Source organism: Phocoena sinus, chromosome 6, assembly GCF_008692025.1.
Source record: "Phocoena sinus isolate mPhoSin1 chromosome 6, mPhoSin1.pri, whole genome shotgun sequence".
Classification (NCBI taxonomy): Eukaryota; Metazoa; Chordata; class Mammalia; order Artiodactyla; family Phocoenidae; genus Phocoena; species Phocoena sinus.
This window is the reverse complement of record NC_045768.1, coordinates 82,424,644-82,450,118: the sequence shown is the minus strand read 5'-3', so window position 1 is coordinate 82,450,118 and position 25,475 is coordinate 82,424,644. Positions and strand designations below refer to the sequence as shown.

Below are 25,475 nucleotides of genomic sequence, written 5' to 3'. Positions count from 1 at the left end.
TGGCAGGTGGATTCTTAACCACTGTGCCACCAGAGAAGCCCGATAATAAACGTTTATTGAGCTCTTACTGGATGCCAAGCACTGTGCTAAGAGCCTTACATGCATCGCCCCACTCAGTCCTGCCAAACTCTATGAGGTTTGTGCTATTGTTGTTCCCTGTCTGAGGTGAAGAAAGCACAGCCTGGAGTGGCTGAAGGACATACACTGTTAGTAGCAGAGTCAGGACTTGAACCTTGCTCTTACCTGACACTCATACCATGCTCTTATTCCCTGTGCTGAGCAGCCATAAGGCAACCTGGTAGTCACATTGATGTTCCACAGTGATCATGATGGCGATGGCCCAGAGGGTGGAGACTGTGGCAGGAGGATCAGTTAGAGCTGTCATCCAGGCAAGACATGCTGGGGACCTGAACAAGAATTGGAGTAGAGAAAACTGAAAGAAGAGGATTTTGAGCGACGTTGCAGGAAGACTCGATGACCCACTGGATTTCATGAGCAAATGAGTGGAGCCAAGAAGATTCCAGATTGTTTTTTATAATAAGAAAGCTGTAGATTGGACCTTGTGCCAGCATTTGAATCTGTTGACAACCCTGAAAGTAGTCTTCATGCATCTAGAGAATAGACAGGGTCAAGAGTCAGCTATGGTTTGTAGACCTTGGAAGTAAACTCCATGGCTTGGCCAAAGCTGCTTTCCTGTTGCCCAACACATTTGTAACACCCAGAAAGCCCTTGTGAAGAAGTCAAAGTTGTATGTCTGGAGGATGAAACAGCCAGATATCCTGTGATACTGAAAAGAGACATTCAGAGGGTATTTTCCTATGTGCTTTTGCTCCTTTTTCTCCTTAAGTAGTCATGTGTTTCCTTCTGCAACAATGCCGCAGAGAGAGAGTTCAGGTTTGGATGGAAAGATAAGAAGAGCAGGCAAGCTGACAATGCAGAAGAGAAGGGGCTTTCTATCAATAGAATCGGTTGGAAACCTGCTACAGAGACTGAGATTGCCCTGGGGGATCAGCGAGCCCTTTGCACACAGGTCATGAAAGTATCAATCTTCTTGTGTGGGCATTGGACCTCTGGTTGGATTGCTCTGCAAACCTGACAGTTCCAGGAAGGAGTCATAGATGGAAGAGACCCATATGAGGCTGCACCAAGGTGTTACCATCTTACTCTCCAAGGTTATCACAGCACTCATGACCCTCCCACACAGCAAAGGGATAATGCTTGATCAATGATCTGTTGTTATGGAAACTTCCTGAATGGTTTCCAGTTGGCCTTTGTTGGGGTTTGAGCCTGCTCCCCCCTCCCCCGCCCAAATAACCTCTTGCTCCCTACCCGGTTTCTGACCCAGTCAAGGAAGAAAACAAAAGAGATGCCAATAGAGACACTCAGACATTAGCAGAAATGACCATGATTTGCCCGATAAACAGGATTAGCTCTGTGGGTTCACAATCTTCTCCAGCCTTTTTACTTGATTAGAATCCTTCTTCTCCTGTGCTCTCTGTGGAAGGTACTAAAGCTGTGATTCTTGGGAGAAAATGAATCAGGGCGGAAGAACTTTCCTCCTTAGGAGGCTACACAGTGCTTGAAGGTGGACCCAAGATGGATTGATAGACAGGCATTAATAAGGGAGTTCTTTAGGGGGAAGAGAGAGAGGGAGAGAGAGAGGGAGAGAGAGAGAGACTCTGGAGTTTTGAGGTGCTTGAAAATGTAAGGCCAAGGTTTTAGTAAGAGTTTGCATGAACTAAGTGCTTAGACTCCTTTAAATGTTGAAGAGATTTGTGAGTGGAGATTGAAGTTCGTGGCTAGGGCAGCTTTGCTTCTTCAGATGTGCCACATCATTGACTGACAGGGGGGAGAAGACATAGTTTTGCAAATATAATATCATAGTTATTTATCATCTCTGTACCAGTCAAGGTAACTAGATTTTCCTGAGGAAACAACTCCATAAGCTCACAAGAAAGGTTTGTTTGTTTATTTATTTATTTACTTCTTGCTCTGCTGTATACTCACCAGAGGTCAACTGGGGGCTGTGCTAGTCATTGTCACTCGAGTCAGTCACAAACTTGAGTTTGCCAGGAAAAAGAGAGCTGTGAAAGGTCCTGCTTCAGCTTGGAAGTGATACATATCACTTCTGCTTTACCACTGTGGCCAGAATTAGCCACGTGGTCCCACCCAACAGCAAGGAAGTGCAGTTCTATCACGTGTCCAGAAGGTGCAGACTGGAAACAGCTGGCAAACAGCTCTTAATGGCCTTCACAATCTCATTGACTAATAGAGTTTTTGTTTTCATAGACTTTATTTCTTAGAAGAGTTTTAGGTTCACACCAGAATTGAGTGGAAGGTATACAGATTTCCCCTATAGTCTCTGCCCCGACACATGTACAACCTTCCCCATAGCATCATCCATCCCCCACCAGAGTGGAACATTTATTATAATTGATGAACCTACATCGATACCTTAGGGTTCGCTCTTGATGTTGTATATGCCGTGGGTTTAGACAATAGTATAATGACGTATATCCACCATTATAGTATCATACAGAATACTTTCACTGCCCTAAACACCTTCTGGGCTCTGCCTTATTCATCCCTCCCTCCTCCCTAACCTCTGGCAATTGCTGATCTGTTACCTGTCTCCATAGTTTTGCCTTTTCCAGAATGTCATACAGTTGGGACCATACAGTATGTAGCCTTTTCAAATTAGCTCTTTTCACTAAGCAATATGCATTTAAGATTCCTGCTCGTCTTTTATTGATAGCTCACTTCTTCATATTCCTGAATAATATATTCCGTTGTATGTACCACAGTTTATTTATCCATTCACCTCCCGAAGGACATAAGGTTGCTTTCAAGTCTTGGCAGTTATGAGTAAAATTGGTATAATCATCCATGGACAGGCTTTTGTGTGGACATAAAGTTTCATCTCCTTTGGGTAAATATCAAGGAGCATCATTGCTGGATTGTATGGTAAGAGTATATTCAATTTTGTAAGAAACTGACAAACTGTCTTCCAAAGTGGCTGTACCATTTTGCATTCCCACCAGCAATGGATGAGAATTCCTGTTGCTCCACATCTTTACCAGCATTTGGTGTTTTCAGTGTTCTGGATTCTGGCCATTCCAATAGGTATATAGCTAATAGAATTTTATTTAGAAAGATTTTAGAAAGGCATCTTTGGGCCTCTTAACAACCTGTGAACTGGAGAATGTAGATATGTATCAGTATGATTCACATTTTTGAATACATGTCTATGCTAAAACTCACTGAGGCTGAATAATTCTTCTAGATCAGGTGTAGTTAATAAAGTTGTTTGGCTTTCTGGGCTGTATGGTCTCTGTTGCAGCCACTCAGCTCTGCTTTTGTAGGGTGACATAGACAATACATAAATGAGTGGGCTGTGATTCACTAAAACTTTATTGACAAAACGGATGGTGGACTGGATTTGATTCATGGGTTCTAGTTTGCTGACCTTTGTTTTAAACATCTAGTAGAGCAGGTCTAGAATCAATTTCTGCTTCACTATCCTGACTCCACAGATAATTTTAAGACAAAAGATCCATGTTTGTTTTTAAAACTATGTATAAGAAATAATCTCATAATTTATAGATTTTATTTGAGTTTGATATGCAGAGATGAGATCCTAGCAATGGGACTGCTTAGAAATAGGTTATTCCTCCTTCTAGAGCCCTCTGGTGGCTGGAGGAAGCCACTGCAACAACCCCCAGGGGACGTGACAGTTGTTATTTTTGACTCTTTTGGTTTCTGTTTTCCACAGCTTTAATCATGACCATCTGGGTTAAGAGGGAATACCCATACCATTAGTCCTGGGGGGGTCCTCAGAGGGGGTTGAAGATCAAGAATAAGATTGATTTCACTATCAGGAACCATGATAGGTTTCTCTGGAGGTTTTCCTGGAGTTTCTACTCAGCTAGTTCATCAGGTTTCTCATTAGAAGCAAAGACCTTTGGATTAGCTTCAGTAACAGGTCATCAGCTTTTAAATATTCAGAAAGCTCAATTGGCGGTGAAGCAGTTTGATGAAGTATATTCCTTGCCCTTAAAGAGCAGAAAAATTATCGGATTAGCCACTCCCATAATGATCTAATGCAGTGTGGTTTGTGCTGGAAGTAATGATGACACTGAGTGTATTTTAAAGAGTCAGTATCTCTTTTTATTTCTCAAAGCTCACAATCTCTGTAAATCATGTGCCATGGCTTCCTGGCAAGGATTTATAGTTTCAAAAATGTCTAGCTTTCTAGGACTTCCCTGGTGGTGCAGAGGTTAAGAATCCGCCTGCCGGTGCAGGGGACACAGGTTCGACCCTGGTCCGGAAGATCCCACATGCCGCAGAGCAACTGAGCCCGTGTACCACAACTACTGAGCCTGCACTCTAGAGCCCGCGAGCCACAACTACTGAGCCCGCGAGCCACAATTACTAAGTCTGCACACCTAGAGCCCGTGCTCCACAACAAGAGAAGCCACCGCAATGAGAGGCCCACGCACCGCAACAAACAGTAGCCCCTGCTCACCGCAACTAGAGAAAGCCCGCGTGCAGCAGTGAAGACCCGACTCTGCCAAAAATAAATAAATAAAAATAAATTAATTAATTAAAAAAAATAACAGTCCTTGGACTACACTCTCACCCAGATGTAGGTTCTTTGGCCAAATAATAGTTTTGGAAAATGGAATCAGCTCCCGTAAAGATCTAGCTTACTTGCAACTGGGGGATTTGGTAACATGCCTGTCACCTACATGACAGCGGCAGCACTCTTTAAAAGAATCATTTGTTCTCAAAAGAATCATTTGCTCAGTCAGTTCACCTCAGTCCTCCATTGGATTGTTTGAAACCCCCTTCTTTTACCAATAAGGAAACGGAGGCCTGAGAAATTAACTTATTCAAGGCTACGCAGTTGTGAAGCAATAGAACTTGACCTGAAACCTAAGTGTTCCTGTAAAGCACTCTGATGTCTTTCTAAGTGGCTGTTCTTCTATGTGTCTTGCCCCTGTCCCAGAGCATCACCATATGTCTCCCCCATATCATGGCAGTCACCCAAATTTGTAGTGTTCTATCTAATGCTCTGCACAGATACAGTCCCTAATGTTCCCCAAGGACCTTAGGAGAGATAATGTCCCTAAGTAAAGAATTAGAAGTGACAGACTAGGGACTCTCACTTCCAGTGAGGATGTGGAAAGCACGAGAGAGGGATCTCCCCCTAACACCAAGACACCACCAGCAAGCTAGATAAACTACAAAGTCTTTTTTTTTTTTTTTTTTTTTTTTTTTTTTGCGGTACGCAGGCCTCTCACTGTTGTGGCCTCTCCCGTGGCGGAGCACAGGCTCCGGACGCGCAGGCCCAGCGGCCACGGCTCACGGGCCCAGCCGCTCCGTGACACGTGGGACCCTCCCGGACCGGGGCACGAACCCGTGTCCCCTGCATCGGCAGGCGGACCCCCAACCGCTGCGCCACCAGGGAAGCCCCAAAGTCATATTTTTTAAACCCATCTGAGAGCTGAGGATGCAAAGAAACCTAAAGGTACTAAAATCCAGAATGCATTTCCTGGGACCGCAGAGACCTGCTGTTGCTTTTACCTCTGGTGGTGGTGGGAGGAGGAGGAATATGCCAGAGTTGGGGGGCAGGGGAACGAGCCAAACCTTTAACAAGCATTTAGTGACCACGAGTGGGCTGACCTGACTGATTGGGACCCCAAAGACTCCAGCTACAGAGTGAGTTGCACTTTCCCACCACCATTGGACCCCAGGCCTTCACTGAGTGAAGAGGGGCAGTATGCCAACGTCAGACAGGGCAGGAGAGCTGAGTGAAACCCCTCGGAGGCACTGCAGACCTTCAGCCAGGGCAGGACATCCCTTGCCAAGGGCGGGGGACATGACCACAGGAAGGAAAATGGTCATCTGAGGTGCAGAGAGCCGTGGGTGGGACTGGAGAGAAGAGGAGATTTCCTGCAGCTCAGAAAGTTGGCAGCCAAGCCATAAAGCATGGAGAACTCTCCAGAGTCTCGTGGATGCTAAGATCCCAAGCCCTGATGAAAGGCAAGTTCTGAGCGCACTTTCAAGCTTTGGAGCCAGTGGTAAACAAACTCTAAAGTTGCAACCAAGTTGCAGCAAAATCTAACCTAACTCAAATTGAGAATTCTACTTTGCGGTAGCAGACCATTCTATTGGTCTTTTACCCAAGAGTTTAATTCTGGAGCTCACAGACCCAAATGGTTCAGGTGGATCCAAACCCACCCCCTTCCCTGCCCACCTGTGCTCCAAGCAGCCCAAGTCATTGCTGTCAAGACCCACACCTCACTCCACAATTAACGTCCATTAATAATTTGCATTCATCCTTGGGATGCTGTATGATTTTGTACTCTATGTAATGGTATGCTAAAGGAGGATCAATAAGAGAGAGTGTTTCTCTTGGCAAAAAAAGTTTTCAAGACAGGCAGAAGGGAGATACATAGTTAAGTACATAATTACTTGACCTCACCTAGTTTATTAGAAAAGTATATCTTTAGAGAATTGTTAGTTCTTGAAAAAGAATTCAACTAAACACTGGTCTTTATCTCTAAATGACTCATTAGAGACACTATTAATCTTAGCAGAACAATTCCTGGTTCCAGATTTAAAGGATAGAAAATCATTATTTTCCATTACCAAACAGAGTTTTGGCCAGAAACAAATGTCCAGTGGGAGATTTGAAAGGAAAACAAATTTCTATTTAATTGATCTTAATGTCTTCCTGAAAACCTGACTATTCAATGATTTCCTCCTCAGTGAGTCAGGGGGACTCAGGGGTATCTTAGTGCTATCAGGGTCTCTACCTTTTCTCCATTGGTTTTGAACCCTTTTCCTTCTCTGAACATTTGTAGCTTTTCTCTGTGTATGAATTTTTAGATTAAGTCTTTGAAATGCTTAGGCATTGGAGATCTGAGTCAAACCCAACGCAAATGATACCAATTCGAGGACTTTTATTTTGAAGAGAGGACTTTGCTCTACTGTAAATATCTTGGCATGCTTCCTGACACTTCCAGTCGAAGTCATATTTCTGATTTCAGGCACGTGCAGGGCTAGGAAGGGAACAAATGCTATTCTGAGGGCGAGGAGAGATCATGCTCTGTGTCAGGCACTAGTCTAATGGCTTTACATCTGTTAACTGCTTATTCTTTACACCAAATCTTGGAGATAGGTACTATTTTTAATCTCCATTATATGGAATCAAACAGACACAGCTTCAGTTGATTTCTAGTCCTGTGTTCAGTTCCTAAATTGGGGTTCAGCAAACTTTTCCTGTCCTAGGCCATTTAGTAAATATCTTAGGCTTTGCACAACATATGGTCTCTGTCACAACCTCTCATTTTTGCCATCGTAGCATGACAGTGTCCACAGGTGGTACCCAAACAAATGGGTGTGTCTTTGTTCCAATAAAACTTTATTTATGGAGACTGATATTTGAATGTCATGTAATTTTCACAGGGCATGAAATATTATTCTTTGATTGTTTCAAGCCATTTAAAAATGGAAAAAACATTTCTAGTTCCAGGGCTGTACAAAACCAGGTGGCGATCCGGATTTAGCCCGCAGACTCTAGTCTGGGGATCTCTGACCTAGATTAAAAGAAGATATCACTGCTCTCTATTCAGATCTAAATATCTGTCATCTGGGATGGAGTGCCTCAATACCGATAACATGAAATGTTTAGAATTTGAAAAATGCTTTCAAGAAAAACCAATAGAAACCATGTCACTTCGAAATGCTCAGCCTGGCATCCAGGAGAGCAGGCAAATGGCCCTGGACCATATCATGTTGGTCGTGATGGTAGCGCAGGTCCCGAGAAGCCCTTTGGAATCAGGCTGGCTTGGATTTGCATTCACTCCTCCACCTGATACTTGAGTAACCTTGAGCAAGTTACTTTTCCTCTTTGCGTGTCAAAATCCTCATCTATAAAATGAGCATAAGAATTCCTCCTTGATGAATAGTAAGTGAAAAATATATATATACTGCTTCACAATATAAACAGTTATGTATTGCTCAGAACAGGAGAGTTTGGTAAGAGGTTGCTCTGCATGGGTATCTCTTATATTCCTGACTAGTCTGTTGGGTTTAATGGTGCTTTTAGATTGCATAATACTTCACCCAATAATTCTTTTACTAAAAAGGCAGGAATTGTTTCTCTTTTGATCATTGAAAATGTATGATATATAAAAGAGTATATTCAATATATGTATCATTTAAAGATTGGTTGAAAAACCACCCATGACCCCCTAACTCTGCTTATGAATTAGAACATCACCAGATGATCTCAAGTCTCCTAACGTGACCCTTCCAGATTACCTCCCTCCCTTCTCTATGCTATTCTAAAGTTTAGGTTATTCATTCTCTTATTTTGCGTTTATAAATATACTCCATACATCAACAAGTAATGTATGCTTAGTTTTTTCCTACTTTTGACTTTCATACAAATGGAATCACACTCTATTTGTGTATCTCACTTTCCCCCTACCAACATGATGTTTTTGAGGTTCTTCACATTGATCCATACAGCCATAGGTCTTCATTTTTGTTTCTGCGTAATTAATTTTCTATCATATGAACATGTCACATTTTATGTATCCATTCTCCTGTTGACACTGGGGTTGTTTCTAGGTTTTTGCTATTACAAAGTTACTATGGCTTCTTGAATACTTCTCATAAGGGTGTATGTAAAAGAGGCCCTAAGTGTAGGTACAAACCTAGGTGTAGAAACCGGGTACAAGCTTGTGCCATAGAGTTTGCACAAGTTCAGCTTTTCTAGGAAATTGTGGCTTGTTTGCTGAAGGGGTTGCTCCATTCACACCAATAATTTATGAGGGTCCCCAGTGCTTCACGGCCTTTTTTCTGTCTTTTCCTTTTTTCTTAAACTCTTAAAAATGGAAGCATAACACAAATTCAGAAAAGCCAACAAAACATAGATGTCAAGCTCAATGAATTATTACAAAGCGAGTATGTATGTAACCACCACCCAGGTCAAAGTGAGAATTTGTGACACCTCAGAAGCCCCTGTTATGCCCCTTCCCAATATTTATCTGCTCCCTTCCCCCCACCAAAGGTAATCACATCTCTGACTTTAAATACTTTAGTTTTGTTTTGCTCATTTAAAAAAGCCATATAAATGGAATTCATTCAATGTGTATTCATTTATATCTGGCCTGTTTTGTTCAGTTTTATTTTTGTAATAGTCACCCATCTTGTTGTGTGTGGCTTGAATTCATTTATTTTCACAGCTGTATAGTGTTGCATTGTATATCCATTCTACTGTTAGTAGACATTTGTTTCCTGTTTTTTTTGCTGTTACAAATGGCACTACTGTGAAAATTCTATGTATTTCTTGATGCAGCAGGCACTCATCCCTGTTGTATGTATAACTATGAATGGAATTGCTGTGTTATAGGGTAAACATGTTTAACTTCAGGAGATAATGTCAGTTTTCCAGATAGTTCTACTGAATTAGTCTTCTACCAACAGTATGTGAGAGTTGCTTTTGCTGCACATGCTCATGAGTGCTTGGTATTTTTTTTAATTTTGGCTGTCAGATGGATGTGTAAGTGACTTCTTAGAGTTTTTCATTTTCCTGATCTTAGAGAGGTTAAGCACATTGTCATGTGGTTGTTGGCTATTTGGATATCTTATTTTGTGAAGTGTCTATTCAAGTCTTTTGCCATGTTTCCTTCTGAGTTATCTTTAAAAATTATTTTATTGTTGTTTATTGATTTATTGGAGGTTTTTAAAAAAATATTCTACATAGGAGTTCTTTTTTTTTTTTTTTTTTTTTGCGGTACGCGGGCTTCTCACTGCTGTGGCCTCTCCCGTTACGGAGCACAGGCTCCGGATGCGCAGGCTCAGCGGCCATGGCTCACGGGCCCAGCCGCTCGGCGGCATGTGGGATCTTCCCAGACCGGGGCACGAACCCGCGTCCCCTGCATCGGCAGGCGGACTCTCAACCACTGCGCCACCAGGGAAGCCCAGGAGTCCTTTTTTGATTGTACGTGTTGCCAAAATCTTTTCCCAGACAGGGACTTGCCTTTTCACGCCTGGATGATAGCTCCTGATGAGCAGAGGTCTCTGAGTTTAATGGTGTGTCCTCTGGAGCTGCGTAGCACGGCACCCTGCTGCCATCTGGGGTTGAGTGTTTGCAATTAGATGCTCATCAGATTTACAAAGGACAGGGAAGTGGTCAGAAAGAGACCACCTAGGCAAGCAAAAAGTCCTGACTTTCCAATAGGAACTTCCAAACTATAGCCTTTCAGAATTAACTTGTTCCCAGACTGAATGGCAAAGCAGGGTGTGCTGCAAAACCAAAGTCGAATTTCAAGAATAAACAGTCTGTAGCTGTTTCGACAGAGAGGTTGACAGTTTGCCACAAAGGGGAACGGCCAGCTCTCTAGAGGCGGAGCGAGGGCCTTTCATGTGAAGCGGCAGGATTATCCTGGAGCAGAGCTGGTGGCCTGTGGCCTGGGACGTGCTGGGCTGCTTTAGCTCTAGTCCTGTTTCTCTCTGGCCTCAATCTGGGTCATTAGGCTGAAGTTTTGCCTTGAGGGCCACCAGAGTGGGGCACTGCTTAGCAACGTGCTGGACAGCTCAGCTTTGTGCTTTGTCCCCAGCCAGGGGGGGGGGTGAGGGAGTGTATGAACGAGTGAGTGAGAGAGAAAAGAGAGAGTGTGTATGTGGGGGCAGGAAGCCCCCAATATTCAGATTCAATAATTATCTTTATTTGCTGGTGAAAGGTAAGCTTTTACTTCAGGAACTTATGAGAGAGCTATGAAGGGAGAAATACCTGTATGTATTGCAAAAACTTGCAGAAAGTCCCCTTTCCCTTCCCCATCAGAATACTTGGTGATTTTCTTGAATCTCTTGTTCCTTTATCAAAAAGAGAAACAATTATAATGACTACGCCTTCAGAAAAAAAAAAAAGAATCAAAGAAATGGTCAAAGAAAGATAGGATTTGTTAGATTGAAAGGGTCGTAAAGTGCTGATCGGGGTGAGTAAATAAGGAGGCTCCCTTTATGTATGTCCCAGTGAAACTTCAGAACATCAAAACTAAAGAGGGAATTCGGAAAGCTTTAGAAAGACCTTACTTTCCTAAAGAAGGTGTTTAAGTTAATCCCTCAGTAATACATTGTGTAAAGGATGGATTTAAAAATTACCTCTTCTATTAAAAGAAAAAGGTAGCGTGTGTGGCTCCCTTCCCTTCCCTCTCCAAGTCCCTGTGGATGATAGAAAGTGTATTAGAAAGCAGATGCAAGAAAGAATACCATCTTTGGATCAGAGGTCCTGCGGTATCTCTGGAAGATAGGAAATAGATGGAAGGAATCCAGGTCAAAGACATAGAATAGGAATGGTTCTGGGTGCTTCAGGCAACAGATAACAGGGCAGCCATCGTGGTGGTTGGGCAACTGCATCTGAAATAGTTGGGCAGCTTTGACCTCTTCCTCTGGTTCCCTTATGCTGAGTCATGGGCAGCAGCAGGCTTGAGCTGGAGGTACCTTACGTGGACAATATCCAGAAAGAACTACAACCTTCAGCCTGAAATCAAGTTACTAACTCACACTCTTCCCATGTGGCCTGTCTTGCCCTTCTCTACAACCTCTGGAGGCCACTGTATTAAACAAATAACATAAAATACAAAGATGAGCATCCAACCATGAATCACCAAACACTTTAGGAAACATCAATTCATTGAATAAGACTCTCTGATTCAGCAAACCACAGGGCTGTCACCAAGAAAACAGCATTAATGGAGTAACAGGGATTGGACTTTAAAAGAAACAAAGTGGATATCCTCAGAGGAGTAAGAAGAGTTTATTCCATAAAATAAGAACAGGCATCTGTTTCAAGAGCCAAATAGACATTACATTAGAAATGAAATATTTAGTTGATATTTTAAAACAACTCATCAGTGGGATGGAAAGCAGGACGCACACAGCTGGAGAAGAAATTAATGAGCTGGAGGTTTGAATAAAGAAATAATTCAGAATGTAATACAAAAAGCCTTAGACTTAAGAGAATGAAACAAAGGTTAAAAAGACATGGAGGATAGACCTAGGAGTTTCAAAATCCATTTGCTAGGGTCTCTCAAAGGAGAGAAGAGAGAGAGAGTGGTTGAGGTGAGGAAGAGGCCGGGAAGGGATGAAAAGAATCAAAGAAATGGTCAGAAATGAGTTGTTGGATTACAAGGGTCCCCACAGTGCTGATCTTGATGAATAAATGAAGATGCTCCTTAGACATATTAGAGTGAACATTCAGGGTAAAGAGAAGATCTTGAAAGGCTTTACAGAGAAGGAAGATGGGATACTGTTTTCATTAGAGGCATGAGGACTCTTCGCTGTCTTGAGGGGGTGGGGAGGGAATCCATCTTTGAGGAGAGGCTTGGGTGGAAATAGAGTTAATATTGCAATACAGTTTTACATTGTGGACGTAAGACTGCATTCCTGTTGTTAGCAAACTCTTCTTGGTTGTTCAGGTTACATATTATCCTTGGAGAATGGTTCGGATTCTCTAAGATACGTGTGAGATATTGTTAGTCAAAGCAGAGTCTTTGAAATGCTGCACAACCCTGGTTTGGAAGTCAGCCCTGAAAGGGCTTCATAGCTACCTGTATTTGCAGCCCCCTTTCTCTGCCTGGGGCCAAGACCTTGTTTACCACCCTGGAGGACACAGCTAGGACTAGAAGTGGCTGAGATTTCCTTTCCAAATCCAGGGCTTTCCAGTGGAATGGTTGACAGCTCTTCTTACCTGGATGGCTCTGTTTAGGCTGTTAATGGGGTAACAGGCTTGCCCACTTCCTACCCTGAGCAAAAAGAAATGCCATTTATCCTGGATAATCTTTTAAAGTAAGTAGGAAAGAACAGATGCTGAGTTTTAGTTCATATTAAGATTGAATTTGTGAGGGCCCCTGCTTATTGGTAACTTGATAACCTTGATTAACTGTCCGGGTTACTGGAGTCCTCACAGTACGTGTGGGTTTATAATGGAAGAGTTAGCCCTGGAACATGGGCTCAGATTTCTTAGCAAAGGGCTCCTCGTGGAGAGGAATAATGACCAGTCTTACTATTTATGGGATTTCTCTCTTTATTTAGTTAAGAATAGCACATTTTATTGAATGAAAGAACTCCATGTTTCTATTATTTTTCATATTAACTCCCTAAACTTCTCTTGTGTGATTTTAGAGGCCAGAGCCCACCAGTTGCTGAATTTAACTTACTCCTGAAAGCTCACACTTTGGAAACCTATGGGGTGGATCCCCACCCATGCAAGGTAATGCCCCTCACTGCCGGTCGACATATAATGATTGTTTTGCCCAGAAAAGAGTTAATTGGTATGCAGGTCTGGAGGATCCCTTCTAGGATACTTCCACAGCCTGACCCATCGCCCCTAATCATAAGGGACAACAGTGGGCTGCAGTCACATGTTTGGGTCGTAGATTTTCTCTATTGGCCTCTTCTAATTGCTTGCTAATTCATTCATCCATCAAGTGGATGGTTTTACTCCTGAGAAGTTATAGGATCCCAACAGGTTTATTTTCAAAGGCCGTTGCCAGTAAGAATGCAGTCTTTAAAAATGGGTAAGTGGAAGGAAAAAAGAAAGATTTAAAATTCACATTAGGAGTACGTATTTGTTTTTCTTTTTTCCTTTTTCTCGAATTAATACTTGACAGCATTTCTCTCAAGTGGGAAATCCAGACCACCTGTGTCAGAATCACCTGGGCCCCACCCCAGGGCCACTGAATCAGAATCACTGGGGGTGCAGCTGGGGAATCTGCCTTTTAAACAAGCTCCCAAAGTGAGGCTCAAGCGCATGTTTTCCAGAAATGTTTTATGAAAACAGTGTTCTTTCCATATCCTAAACTATGCATCAGTCAGACTCTAACCTGAATTCTAAACTAAGCGTTTATATCAGCCAGGCTCTTAAAGGTATGTTTTTGAGTCATACTAGAACATTTTTTTACCCAGATGGGACCAGCTAATAGTATTTGGTGAAGTCCTCGTGCTAGAGATATAGCTCAGGCTGCTTATTAGAAGGACCTGGGAAGCTTCATAAACGCCTGTTGCCCAGTGCCATCAGGATCTGTGAGGGTGCAGCCCGGGCAGAGAACCAGTGGGGCCTGTTTACAGTGGCTGGCTCTGCCCGCACAGTTATTTTAGAATATTTGCCAGATGTCTCTTCCTGCGAATGGTATAAATCAGATTATTCCATTTAGTGAATTAGATTTTATCCACAAATTTGAGCCTCTCTGTTTTATTTATTACTTGGAGACTGACTTGGTTTTTGTTGTTGTTCCTTTGCCTTCCCTTATCAATGCTTAGTTTTCCTGGTGGAGGCTGGAATCAAAGTAGGCATTTCCAGACATGTCTTTATATTTACATTGCCAGAAATCCTGTGTGGGATTGAGTCAAGTTAGATTAGACGCTCAGGGATTTGGTTTCAGGGCTAATGAAAACCAGGAACAGTTTTCCCACATTGTAGGGCAGATCTGAGAACTCAGGCAGCACCAAAACGCACTTGGAAGTAGACTAGTGGTTTGGGACTAATCTGTATTTTCCCAGGAGGTTCCTGATGAGGCAGAAGGTCCATTCCTCAGACGGGAAAGCTATACATTCCTGGCCCTCGTCCAAGTTTTAGGCGTACTATGGTTGGAAGTCCCATCTCAGAAGCTTAGTTTATTTCTACAGTCATTGTAATTAACCCAGGGTGAGGATGAATAAGCATATCATTTATCCTTTATTTTATATTCCTTAATCCAAATATGTTTTTATGTCTTTATTTTTTTTTTTTTCAGGATTCAACAGGCACGACAACATTTTTAGGATTCACTGCTGCAGGCTTTGTGGTATTTCAGGGAAATAAGAGAATCCATTTGATAAAATGGTGAGTAGTGAGTACTTCTTCGGAAAAAATTGTTTAATCTTGTTTTTTTTATTAATCTCGTTTTTCTTTCCCAGCCTTTGACTTTTTGCTTGGAAATGTCAGGTAGAATGCCTAGGATCCAATTCTCTGCCCTGGAACTTCTTATAAAGAGATTATTCATCTAAAAATGGAACCCAATCTCAGTTGTCTTAGACCTTGGGTGTCCCGGGCTCGGGGGACTCTGCCTTTGAAGAAAAGGTGTCCAGGATGGCTGGTGAGGAAACGCTGGCCGGAGGGGTGACCACGGGCTAGGTCAGGGCAGGATAAATGTGCAAGTTCCCTTGAATAACTCAGGACCCTGTCTCTTCCACTCACTTCTTTCCATTCTCTTCTGTTGAATCCTCGCTCTAGACTCCCCCTTTGTAATCCAGTGTATCAGTGACGATGCTTTTCGCTCAAAGGAACAGGAATGTCTGCTCACAGTGGCTTACAAATGAGAGGACTGATTATCTCAAACAGCAAAAGTTCCAGGGGTCGGGCAGCCCCGTGGTCCTCTAACTTAACTGCCTGACAACACCGTGAAGGACTTGGACCCCTCCATTCTCTTCTCTGCCATCCCAGGGTGGTGGGTTTTATCCCCAGGCTTGTGCTCATAAAATGGCCATGCGCGCAACTCTGGCCCTTACATCTTCACACAGAAACACTCCCTGAAGGAGAGCAGCCCCTTCCATGTGTCTCCTATTAAAACAAGGGTAACTTTTTCAGAAGCTCTGTAGGAGACTTCCTGTGTATCTCATTGGGTAGGAGAGGGTTGTATGCGCCCCCTTAAACTAATCCTTCCAAGAAGAAGAATTCCATGATGAGGTTGGTCAAATCAAGGTCCATCCTTTTGGGGCTGGGAAGAGCACCATCTGCATGAACAGTTGATCTAGAGGAAGAATAAAGTCTGGGTTGTGTCCGGAAGGACATGGGAGGATGGACCGGCAGTGCCCACTATGTCCAATCAAGGAACAAAGTAGCTTTAGTAAAGAGTGAAGAAGGCTGAACATTCTATGTGCATTGGAATATTGTAAGGGCTTAGTCTGGTTCATAGCTTCAGCATGATTTGGTTCCTTCCCTGATGGTCCCTGACAGATTTGTCACCCAGTGTCTCACTGAGTGGTGGGCTCACTCTTTTGGCCTGAGCCCTTGGGTCTGAAGTTCTTGATGGGCCAGTGGGCATCCATCCTCAGTCCTGGGTTTGAAATGCTCTTTTGCACTTACGTGAACCTCTGTTTCATGGTTCTGTTAGCTTCAGGATTTCTCTCAGCACTCTTTATCAAGTCCCCCGCCACCACGTCTTGGCACTCACCTCTTAGCACCTGCCTTCCCTTCAACCCTTCTCTACTAGATTAGCATCAGTCAGCTCATGTCCACTTTGCTCCCTACACCTTCTGCTCTTTTTTATCATCAGCCCTCTCTTTCTAAGAATGCTAATTTATCTAAGTATCTTCTCTTCCCACTCTATCACTGCCTTTATTCATGTCATACTTTCGGTTCCCATCTGTGCCCACTTATTCTCTTCCTCCACAATTATCATTCTCAAACTCTCATGTGCCTCTAATAAATCACTTAACTCTCTGTGTCTCATTGTACTCATCCATAAAATGGGCATCAGTTATATCCGGCTGCTTTATAGGAAAGAAAGGAGATGGGGGAGAAGCAGGTAGAATAGTGTGTGTGAGAGTGATTTGATTTGTGAACAAGGATGTTTTATGAATGTATAACATGGTGGAGTTACCAGTTTTCTTCCCCGTATTTTCAGTACCTGTAAAGAAGCTCCAATGTTAACCACACTTCAGTCCATTCCAGGATAAGTTCCCTAGCGATTTCTGCTGACTTTGGGGAGCATGGGCAGTTCGGGCAGGAACTTCCCCATCCTCTCCTAGGACTACAAAAGGCTTGAGGATGCTGAAGGGTGTTTGATTCTCAGGTACTAGTCAACTTTGGAGTAGCTGGGTTAGAACCTGACATGTCTCACGTGCAGATTAATTGCAAGTCTCTCCCATTTGGGGCTTTAGTTTCTTCTTGGCTACCCTGAAGAGTTGAGATGGGCAATCACCAGACCATTTGTTCTTGGATTCTACATCTTGGTGTTCCTGGTGGGGTGCTGATGTCGTCCCCATCCCTTCCAGCCACGGCTTAGGCACATATTTGTAGCAGCCATGTACATGTTACTAAAATAAATTTTCTTCCCACGTTAAACCTAGTTTTGTTCTGTTTTGTTTTTGACATCCATTGAGCTTTGTCACTCTTGCAAATCCTCTCCACAGCTTAATATGACCTCACAATTCCTTTTCCCCCAGGAAAAGCACAGGGGCACACCTCACTGTCCTAGGAATTAGATCAAAGGAATAAAAGTAGAATTCCCTCCTCTCTTTACACGTGTCTCCTCACCAAGGAGTTGACCTTAGGTCTACATTTCAGTCAGATTTTAACTGAGCAGCTCCTTAAGATGAAGCCTCAAGTCTTTTGACTACAGTTCATCAAGTTGTCCTTAACAGTTTTGAGCATCTCAGTATCTAATACAATTATTCATTTATCAACAGGGAGAGCAGAAATGAAAACTTTGCGTTGTGGTGTGTGTTTCCTGGAGATGGATGTGAAAGGTTACAGATACTGTGAATCCATATTGTTTCATTAACCGAATATGAAATAACTACATTCTTCCTATCTTGCAAAATGGGCTGACCAATTAACATTGTTCTGGTCATTAATGCTCATGAAACCCCTAGAGCTCCTTGGAGAAAAGGTGCAGCTTCACGGTAAAAACAATGGAATAAATAATTCTGAGCTGCCTTCGGAGCCTCTCTTGGGAAGAAAATTGCTGTATCATTCACTTGGGGGCTCTTCGCCGCTCATTAGACCTTCAGCCATGATAAGATAACATCTCGTTTCATTGCAGTCTGCTTGGCATTTGTGAGTCAGGCGGATACCATTGGGATAGCCAGGTACCTTGGTTAGCTGCTACTTTTTTTCTTCTCACCCAAAGAGATTTTCTTTTCTTAGGTCGGATGTCTGCAAATTGAAGTTTGAAGGGAAGACGTTTTATGTGATTGGCACCCAGAAGGAGGTCAGAAACTGTTTTTCTAGCTGTCTGTTGTTGTGTGTGCATGTGTGTGTGTGCAGGTGTGTATGTGCAGGAGAAAGAGTCAAGTGTAAAATGTGCCTTTAGTCTTGTAGCCCCCAGAAGACCACGATGTTAAAGTCTGTGATGATACTGGAAGTTTGGAGTTAAATAAACACCGGCTTTGCACATTTAAGAATAAATTCAGTGAGCAATGCTGTCCATATACCCCTGTGTAAAAAGTAGACTGTGATAAACTTGAGAAATAGAAAATTGAGCTTCCTCCTACCTCTGTAATTTGCCAGAATGATAAAACAAATGAATAATACTTAAAGATAGCTATCAGCCAGTGCTGGTTAGGGTTTTATAAACAGAGTCTGTAAGTCCAGGGAATCTTAAAATGTTAGTTGGCTTCATCATTTGGGAGGAGGCCATTACCGAAACGTTGAGCCTCAGAGCTAGGTCTGGAAGTTTCTGGATTTTCTTGATCCTAGTTTTTGGTTTAAGCACTAGATATTCAAGAATGGCAAATAAGTGTTTAAACTCATCCAACTCTGATTGAGAGTTAGGCAATGCTTGGAGTGTTGAGAAGGATTGTGAAGCTGTTCTTTATCAGAAACAGGGCCTGGATGGGTTAGTAATATTCTGCAAAGGGTGAGGGAGGGGGGAGTACCATTTCAGGAACACTTCTAAGAACACAGTAATGCATCAGTTACTTCAGATCTGTTTGGTAAGTGGCAGGATGCAAATAGGTAAATTCTTGAAGGAAAAACATGAAAAACATACACTGTGTTTAACATGCCCTTTCTTGTTTTGTTATTTTTTTATTAGAAAAAAGCCATGTTGGCGTTCCATACTTCAACACCAGCTGCCTGCAAACATCTTTGGAAGTGTGGGGTGGAGAACCAGGCCTTTTATAAGTAAGTAGCTTTTATTCATTTAATCATAGGTTTTAAAAGCACCCCTGGAACCCTTTATGTTTTGCAAACAGCTGCATATTCATTTTTTTAAATATAGTCCTTTTCAGTATATTTAAGTGAATTATAAATTTGGTGCATTGTTCAGGGTGACTCCCAACCACTGTTGGCCTAATCAAGTCCTGAACTTTATTTTACGTTGGGTGTTTCCCATAGAGTTGCGGTGGGATTTTTTTTTTTTTCTTTTGATATTGCTATTTCCATCCAGCGTGTCATGGGATCTTTTTTCGGTTCGTGTCTCCTCAGAAGCAGACCTTGAGAAGAGTTTTGTGCAAGTAGTTTCTTTGGGATGTGGTTACTGAACATACCAATAGGGGAGTGGAGGAGGGAGAAATAAGCAATGTAGGACACGTTATTGAGCAGTCACTACTGAGAGCAGCTGGGCTCAGCTCTGCTGGGGAACTCTTGTCAGACTGTAGAACAGGTCTCAAAGTTCTCCCACTGACCAGCAAGGAGGTTGGGCTGTTTATCTACTAATTCCCCTTTCATTTTGGCTTAGAGACACTTATGAGGGCAGAGTTAATACTCTCTGAGCATGGGTTGAATGTGCTCTCAACACTAGAAAAGAAACCTCGGGCAGGGAGTCACACATGTTCATAGTAAGAAGGCCTCAGTATATATAGAGATGAGAGCCAAAGGCTTGTGGGTGGAATGCCATCAGTCTAGGATTGTAGAAAGTCCAGTGCTGGACAGGACTTCAGAAACCATCCATAAAGCTCTCAGCTTTCAAAAGAGGTTAAAATTTAGGATTTTTCCATGAGCTCTAGCTTCTCCTCTTTGAGACACTTGCTGACTGGAAGAACAGTGGTGATGGATGCAGTCAGGAACCTAGCCAGCCCCGCCTGGAGTATCAGCACCGCTCATCCCTGGAGCTCATCCAGGCGGCTTTTGCTCTATTTCCCGACTCCCTCCCCACTGAAATACTGTCTTTCTTATTAGACTTACCTGAAAATGCTGAATCTCTGAACGTCCTTTGGCTGACAAGGACCATCAAGAGAATGAAGGCTGGAACAGTGTTTTTCAAACCCCTTTTCAGCCACAGAACTCTTTCCCTTAAACAGAAAGTGTAGGCAAAGCCTGATATGTAAAAAAGATAAAAATAGAGAAGCTGTGTTGTTGGTGGGGACCAGAGCCGGGACTGGGGACTGGAGACCCTTCACTCATTGCTCACTGCTCCCCAGGAGGTTGGGTGACCAGTTGTGTGAGTTTGCCTGGGACTTTCCCAGGTTTAGAATGAGAGTCTGGTGTCCCAGGAAACCCCTACATCCTGGGCAGATCCTGTCAGGAGCATGAGATGATTCACAAAATGCTGTGCTTCTTGGAAGGATGATGCGTATCAATGAGACCTCAAGGCATCTGTGAGTCCCCTGCAGTGTTTGAGAACTGGTACACAAAGAACACCTGATGGCCTCTGAAAAATCTGCATGTCTAGACCTCTCCATCCACATGAGAGTGGGGAAAAGGAAAGGCAGGCAGTCTGGTGCTCTTAGTCTTTACTTGGAGCCTGCACATTTTTTTTTGTTTTTGTTTTTAATCATTTTAAAAATTTAGATAGGGCTTCCCTGATGGCGCAGTGGTTGGGACTCCGCCTGCCGATGCAGGGGACACAGGTTCGTGCCCCGGTCCGGGAAGATCCCACGTGCCGCGGAGCAGCTGGGCCCGTGAGCCATGGCCGCTGAGCCTGTGCGTCCGGAGCCTGTGCTCCGCAACGGGAGAGGCCACAACAGTGAGAGGCTCACGTACAGCCAAAAAATAAAAATAATTAAAAAATTTAGATAATACTCATATACCATAAAATTAACCCTTTAAAGTACGCATTCAGTGGTTTTTAGTATAATCCACAAAGTTGTGCATCCATCACCACTATCTAATTACTTAGGACATTGAGTAGGTTTTTTTTTTTGCACACATATTGTTTTATCACGTGTGAGCAAGTCAGTTGGTATATGGAGTCAAATAAAGGTAAAAACAGAATTGAAAAGAGGGGGAAGAAGGGAAAAAAACCCACAATCGAAGGAATCCGTTTTGGACATTTTGGGATACACTCATTATCTGGCATCTAACAAAGTGGTCTGATAATTCTGTCATTGAATGAGCCAACTAGGCATATCAAAGAAGGCACTTCCAATCATCTGTAGATGCTTCAGAACCCAGGGAGTGTAGCTGTGAGCACAGGTGGCACCCTATAGAGTTGGCCGAGTCCTTGCATCAACACCTCTGCTTTGGTTGGGACAGGCTACCCCATCTCTCCCATTAGGACTTCTAATCACTAATATTTGTACTGATCTGAGTTTTGCCCAAACCCTGTGTTCCTCCACTGTCCCATAACCATCCCTGTTCCTTAGGAAAGAGGAGAGATATAGCTCGTCCTGACCCAGCTGTGTGACCTTGGACCAGTGGCCGACCTCAGCCTTCTCATATGTAGAATGGAGGGAACTGGGGCCCAGGCATGGTTTGCTTGCATCACTGTGGCCTAGTGTTAAGGACCGTGGGCTTTAGAAGCCAAGAGGCTTGGGATTGAAACTTGACTCTGTCGCTTACTAGCCGTGTGGCCTGGAGCAAAACACTGAACACTTCGAGCCTCAGATTTATTTTTCATCTGTAAAATGTGATTGGCAGTCCCTGCCCTGCAGTGTTCAGTTCTGCCAGGCACACGGACCATCAATAAGTGGTAGCTGCTGCTATGACTCCGACAACTACCCCCTCCACTAACGGTGTAAGTCTTCTGAGTGCCAGTTGGTTGCTGAGCCCAGTCACTTCTGAAGGGCTCTGATCCTGTGAAGCTCAGGAGTGGGCTCCTGCTTCCTCTCCTGCTCCGTCCCTTTCCCAGGCAGTGGTTTTGGTCCTGCTTCCAGCTGACCGGCACTTGCGCCTTCATGGTTTCGGCTGGCAGAGCAAGGGCCCTGATCTTGTTTTCTGGGTTGGGGGTGGTTTGCTCCCTCCTTTGCACTCCACCTGCCATGACAACAGGGAGGCCCAGTGGCCAAGAATTCCCTAGTGTGCTTTTAACATATGACTATGGTGCTAGTTGTCAGCTGGCCTGGGGCCACTGATCAGGTTTGAAAGCCCTGACTCTGAGATTTGCTGCCTGGGAACAGAGCCCAGAAGCAGAAACTCTGATTCTCCCTCCTGCTCCAACCCCCAGAGGATCCCCAACGCAGACTTAGATAGTCACCATCTCAGAGCTTCCTCTGTGCCGTGTGTTTTTAGGTGCTACCACCTAAAATGAGCACTGGAACGTGCCATTTCTGGGCGCTGATTCCCTGAAAGCACACTGGATTCCCTGAAGGGTTCAGTGGCTCCCTGGTGCTTCCATTTGATGAATCTTTATCTCATACTAGCTTTATGCCATGTCAGCGCTAGGCACTGAGGACACAGTGGAGGCTCAGATGAAACTCTCTGTTCCCAACTTTGTATGGAATTGTGTGCAGGACATAAAGGCAGTCCCTAATAAATTCCTTATCTGGAGTTAGTGTACATTTTGTCAAAGGAACAGTATTATACTTGGTTGTCAAGGACCCAGAGTATCTCCCTAAACTGACACCTCTCACACTTTAGTGAGCACGTGAATTAGCCGGAGATGCTGTTAGAATGTGGATTCTGGTTCAGTAGGTCTGGGTGGGGCCCAAGAGTCCATATTTCTGATAAGCTCCCCAGTGATGCTGAGCTGCAGGCCCATGGACCACACTTGAGTAATAAGGTTCTAAACCAGAGGTTCTCAGCCTGACTGCATGTTAGAATCAGCTGGGGGAGCTTTTAAACAATACCAACGTGGACCCTACCCCTGACCCAATTAAACTGGAATCTGGGTCCTCACAAAAATGTGTACACGAGTGTTCATAGCAGCATTCTTCATAGTAGCTAAACCAAATGCCCATCAACTGATAAAAGGATAAAGGAAAGTGGTATATCCATACAGTGGAATATTATGCAGCCATAAAAGGAAGGAAGTACCTACTGATTCCTGCTACAACATGGATGAAACTTGAAAACGTGATGCTAAGGAGTAGAGGAGATAAGGAGTGGAAGAAGGAAGGGACTGCCAGTGGGTACAGGGGGCTTCCTCTTGGGGTGATGAAAATGTTTTTTTGATGAATTTTTAACTTCGTGCATTATACTGAAAACCACTGAAACATAAAATCTAAAAGGGTGAACTTTATGTTATGTGAATTATATTTCAATAAAGCTGTTATTTTAAAAATTCGGAATCTGGGAGGAGGGGACTAGATGTTGGTAGTGATACACCTTTCCCAGGAAGTGTGAACCTGCAGCCTAGGGTTCAATGCTCTAATCCAGCGATTCGCAAAGTTAGGGTCCCTGGACCAGCTTCAGCATCCCCTGGGAACTTGTTAGAAGGGCAGATTCTTGGGCTCCAGCCCGGACTTACTGAATCAGAACCTTGTGTTTTCAAAAGCCTGCCAGGTGATCCTGATGCTTTCTGAAGTCTAAGAACCTGCATGGCTAAAGCATTATTTTAAAAATACAGACAAGCCTGGGTTTGCAGCCTCCAGCTTCTATGATGGGACCATTGTTAAGTGACTTCACCGTTCTCTATCTCAATTTCCTCATGTAAAAATGTGGATTGCTTCCTCCTAGGAGAGAGCTGTGAGGATGAAATGAGTTAGCGTATTCAAGATGCTTTGGATGGTGAATGGCCCCTAGTAGGGGCTCAGTAATAACATACGTCGTTATTGCTCTGATTACTCCAGAAGCTGTAAACCGTGGGAAAAAGGGAAGTTGTATTGTTAGTTCTAGAGGCGGCCTTTAGAGCACCACCCAGTGTGCTGACTTCCATCCCCAGCCCCTGTGGTAGCAGGTACCAGAGGAGAGAAGCTAGAGGCAGGGGTGAGTGGAGGCGTGTTCCTGCAGAGCTGTGCTGTGTGTGCATCGGATGATACTGACACTCAGGGAACACTCTGCCTGTTCCAGGCACTGTCCGCACGTGTGCACGCCTCACATATATTACCCCATTTAAAACACACCTTCAACGTCAGGAGTGGGCACAACTCCCTAGTGCCATGGAAGGGTACAGTGGTCTCTGGGTACAGTGGCTCTGCCCTGGCAGTTCTGGGGTGGGGGTGGTGGAGAGCTGTGATAGCAGAAAGGAAAGCAGTGATGAAGCCACCATGTGAATGCACATGTGTTGCCAAGTCATGTGCTGGTCAACTGGGGATTTCTCTGTGAGGTCAGGTGTTTGAGAATAGTCACTGCTTCTGTGCTGGAAGTTTGATGGGGAGTTGGAGGTGGAAGCGGGGAGAGGGCAGGCCTGGAAGAAGGTCGGAGGAGAGAGAATTGCCGTTTTCACTAGGTTGTGCCTTGATCGCCTTCGTTGGGAGGAAGACTTTTGCTCTGGGCTCGTTGATGGGAGAGTCTGGGAACAGAGAGCTGGAACAGGTCAGCTAGAGCTAGAGCATAAAGGCTCTTTTATTGGCCTTCAGAGCATTTGACATGGTTCCCGGGATTGGTCATGGCTTAGAGGATTGGCTTTGGTAGCTCAATAGTGAGAAGGCAATACAGAGGTCTGGAGAGTGATAATGGGGGTGGGGGAAAGGGAGAGAGGGAGGGAAAGTATTATATAATGAGCAGGTAGTACTCTAGGTGTTTTCAAATCATTTAATCTCATTTAACCCTCCTCAAAACACTACGAATTAGGCATTATAATACCCTTACCCTTTAAAAAATTTATAGAGAAACTAAGGCTCAGAGAAGCAACATGACTTGACCAAGGTCATAGGATCAAAAGCAGGGAAGAAGCTGGCCCCTTGTTTCTTCAGGTAAAATGCCACCTGGGAGTCATTCAAGGAGAATATGGGGACTCAGAGTTTCTCCAGTGCAAGTAGGCTGCCTTGGAATGACCTTGGAGTGTTTGATAAAAATACAAACTCCCAGACCCCTCTCCAGACCTGCTTTATGAGAATCTGTAGTGATGCAACCTGAGAGCTGGTATTCTTAACCCCTACTCCAGGGGCAGCCGATGCACAGCCAGGTTTGGAAGGACGGCTAGGTGCATGTCCTGTGACCCAGCCACCTTTCTCTTGCCCCCGTGTATTTCCTTCCATCCTACTCTCTGTTTCTCAATTCCCAGGGGGTTTGTGGGGTGCAAGCTCTCAGAATAAATTCCCCTGTTAAAATTCCATTAAATATCTCAGCCCGAACATTATCGGGCGTCTCCCTGGACATCTGGGAGGGTGTGGGTTTGGTGGTAATGCTCTCGGTAGAGTGTCTATGAGCAAATGAAATCATGCAAATAATCATCAAGGGCACTCAGCTGCCAGGAAGAAGCCAACGCTTTTATCAGTCCTCTCGTCCTGAGCAGACAGCTATTCACTTTCTCTGCACAGCGTGCCTTCTGACCTGTTTTTCTTGAGCCACTCTGGGTTTGTGTGGTTGCGGTGGGGCACTGAGGCCACCCGCCAAGGGGCTGTTCTGGGTGTAAGGAGAAGAGAGTGGCCTCCACACGGAACTTGGAAGGGCAGGAGCTGAGGCTGAACGGGTGAGAGATAGAGCCGCC

General features: G+C 44.0%; 1 protein-coding gene across 1 annotated transcript in view; it reads left to right on the top strand.

Moving 5' to 3' along the window:
* Positions 1 to 25,475, top strand: part of FRMD3 (FERM domain containing 3) — a 307,038-nt gene that overhangs the window by 217,742 nt on the left and 63,821 nt on the right. The window contains exons 7-10 of the mRNA XM_032634061.1: positions 13,204 to 13,291; positions 14,814 to 14,902; positions 17,930 to 17,993; positions 18,819 to 18,907. Coding sequence (XP_032489952.1) covers positions 13,204 to 13,291; positions 14,814 to 14,902; positions 17,930 to 17,993; positions 18,819 to 18,907 — 330 coding nt within the window. The remainder of the gene's footprint in view (positions 1 to 13,203; positions 13,292 to 14,813; positions 14,903 to 17,929; positions 17,994 to 18,818; positions 18,908 to 25,475) is intronic.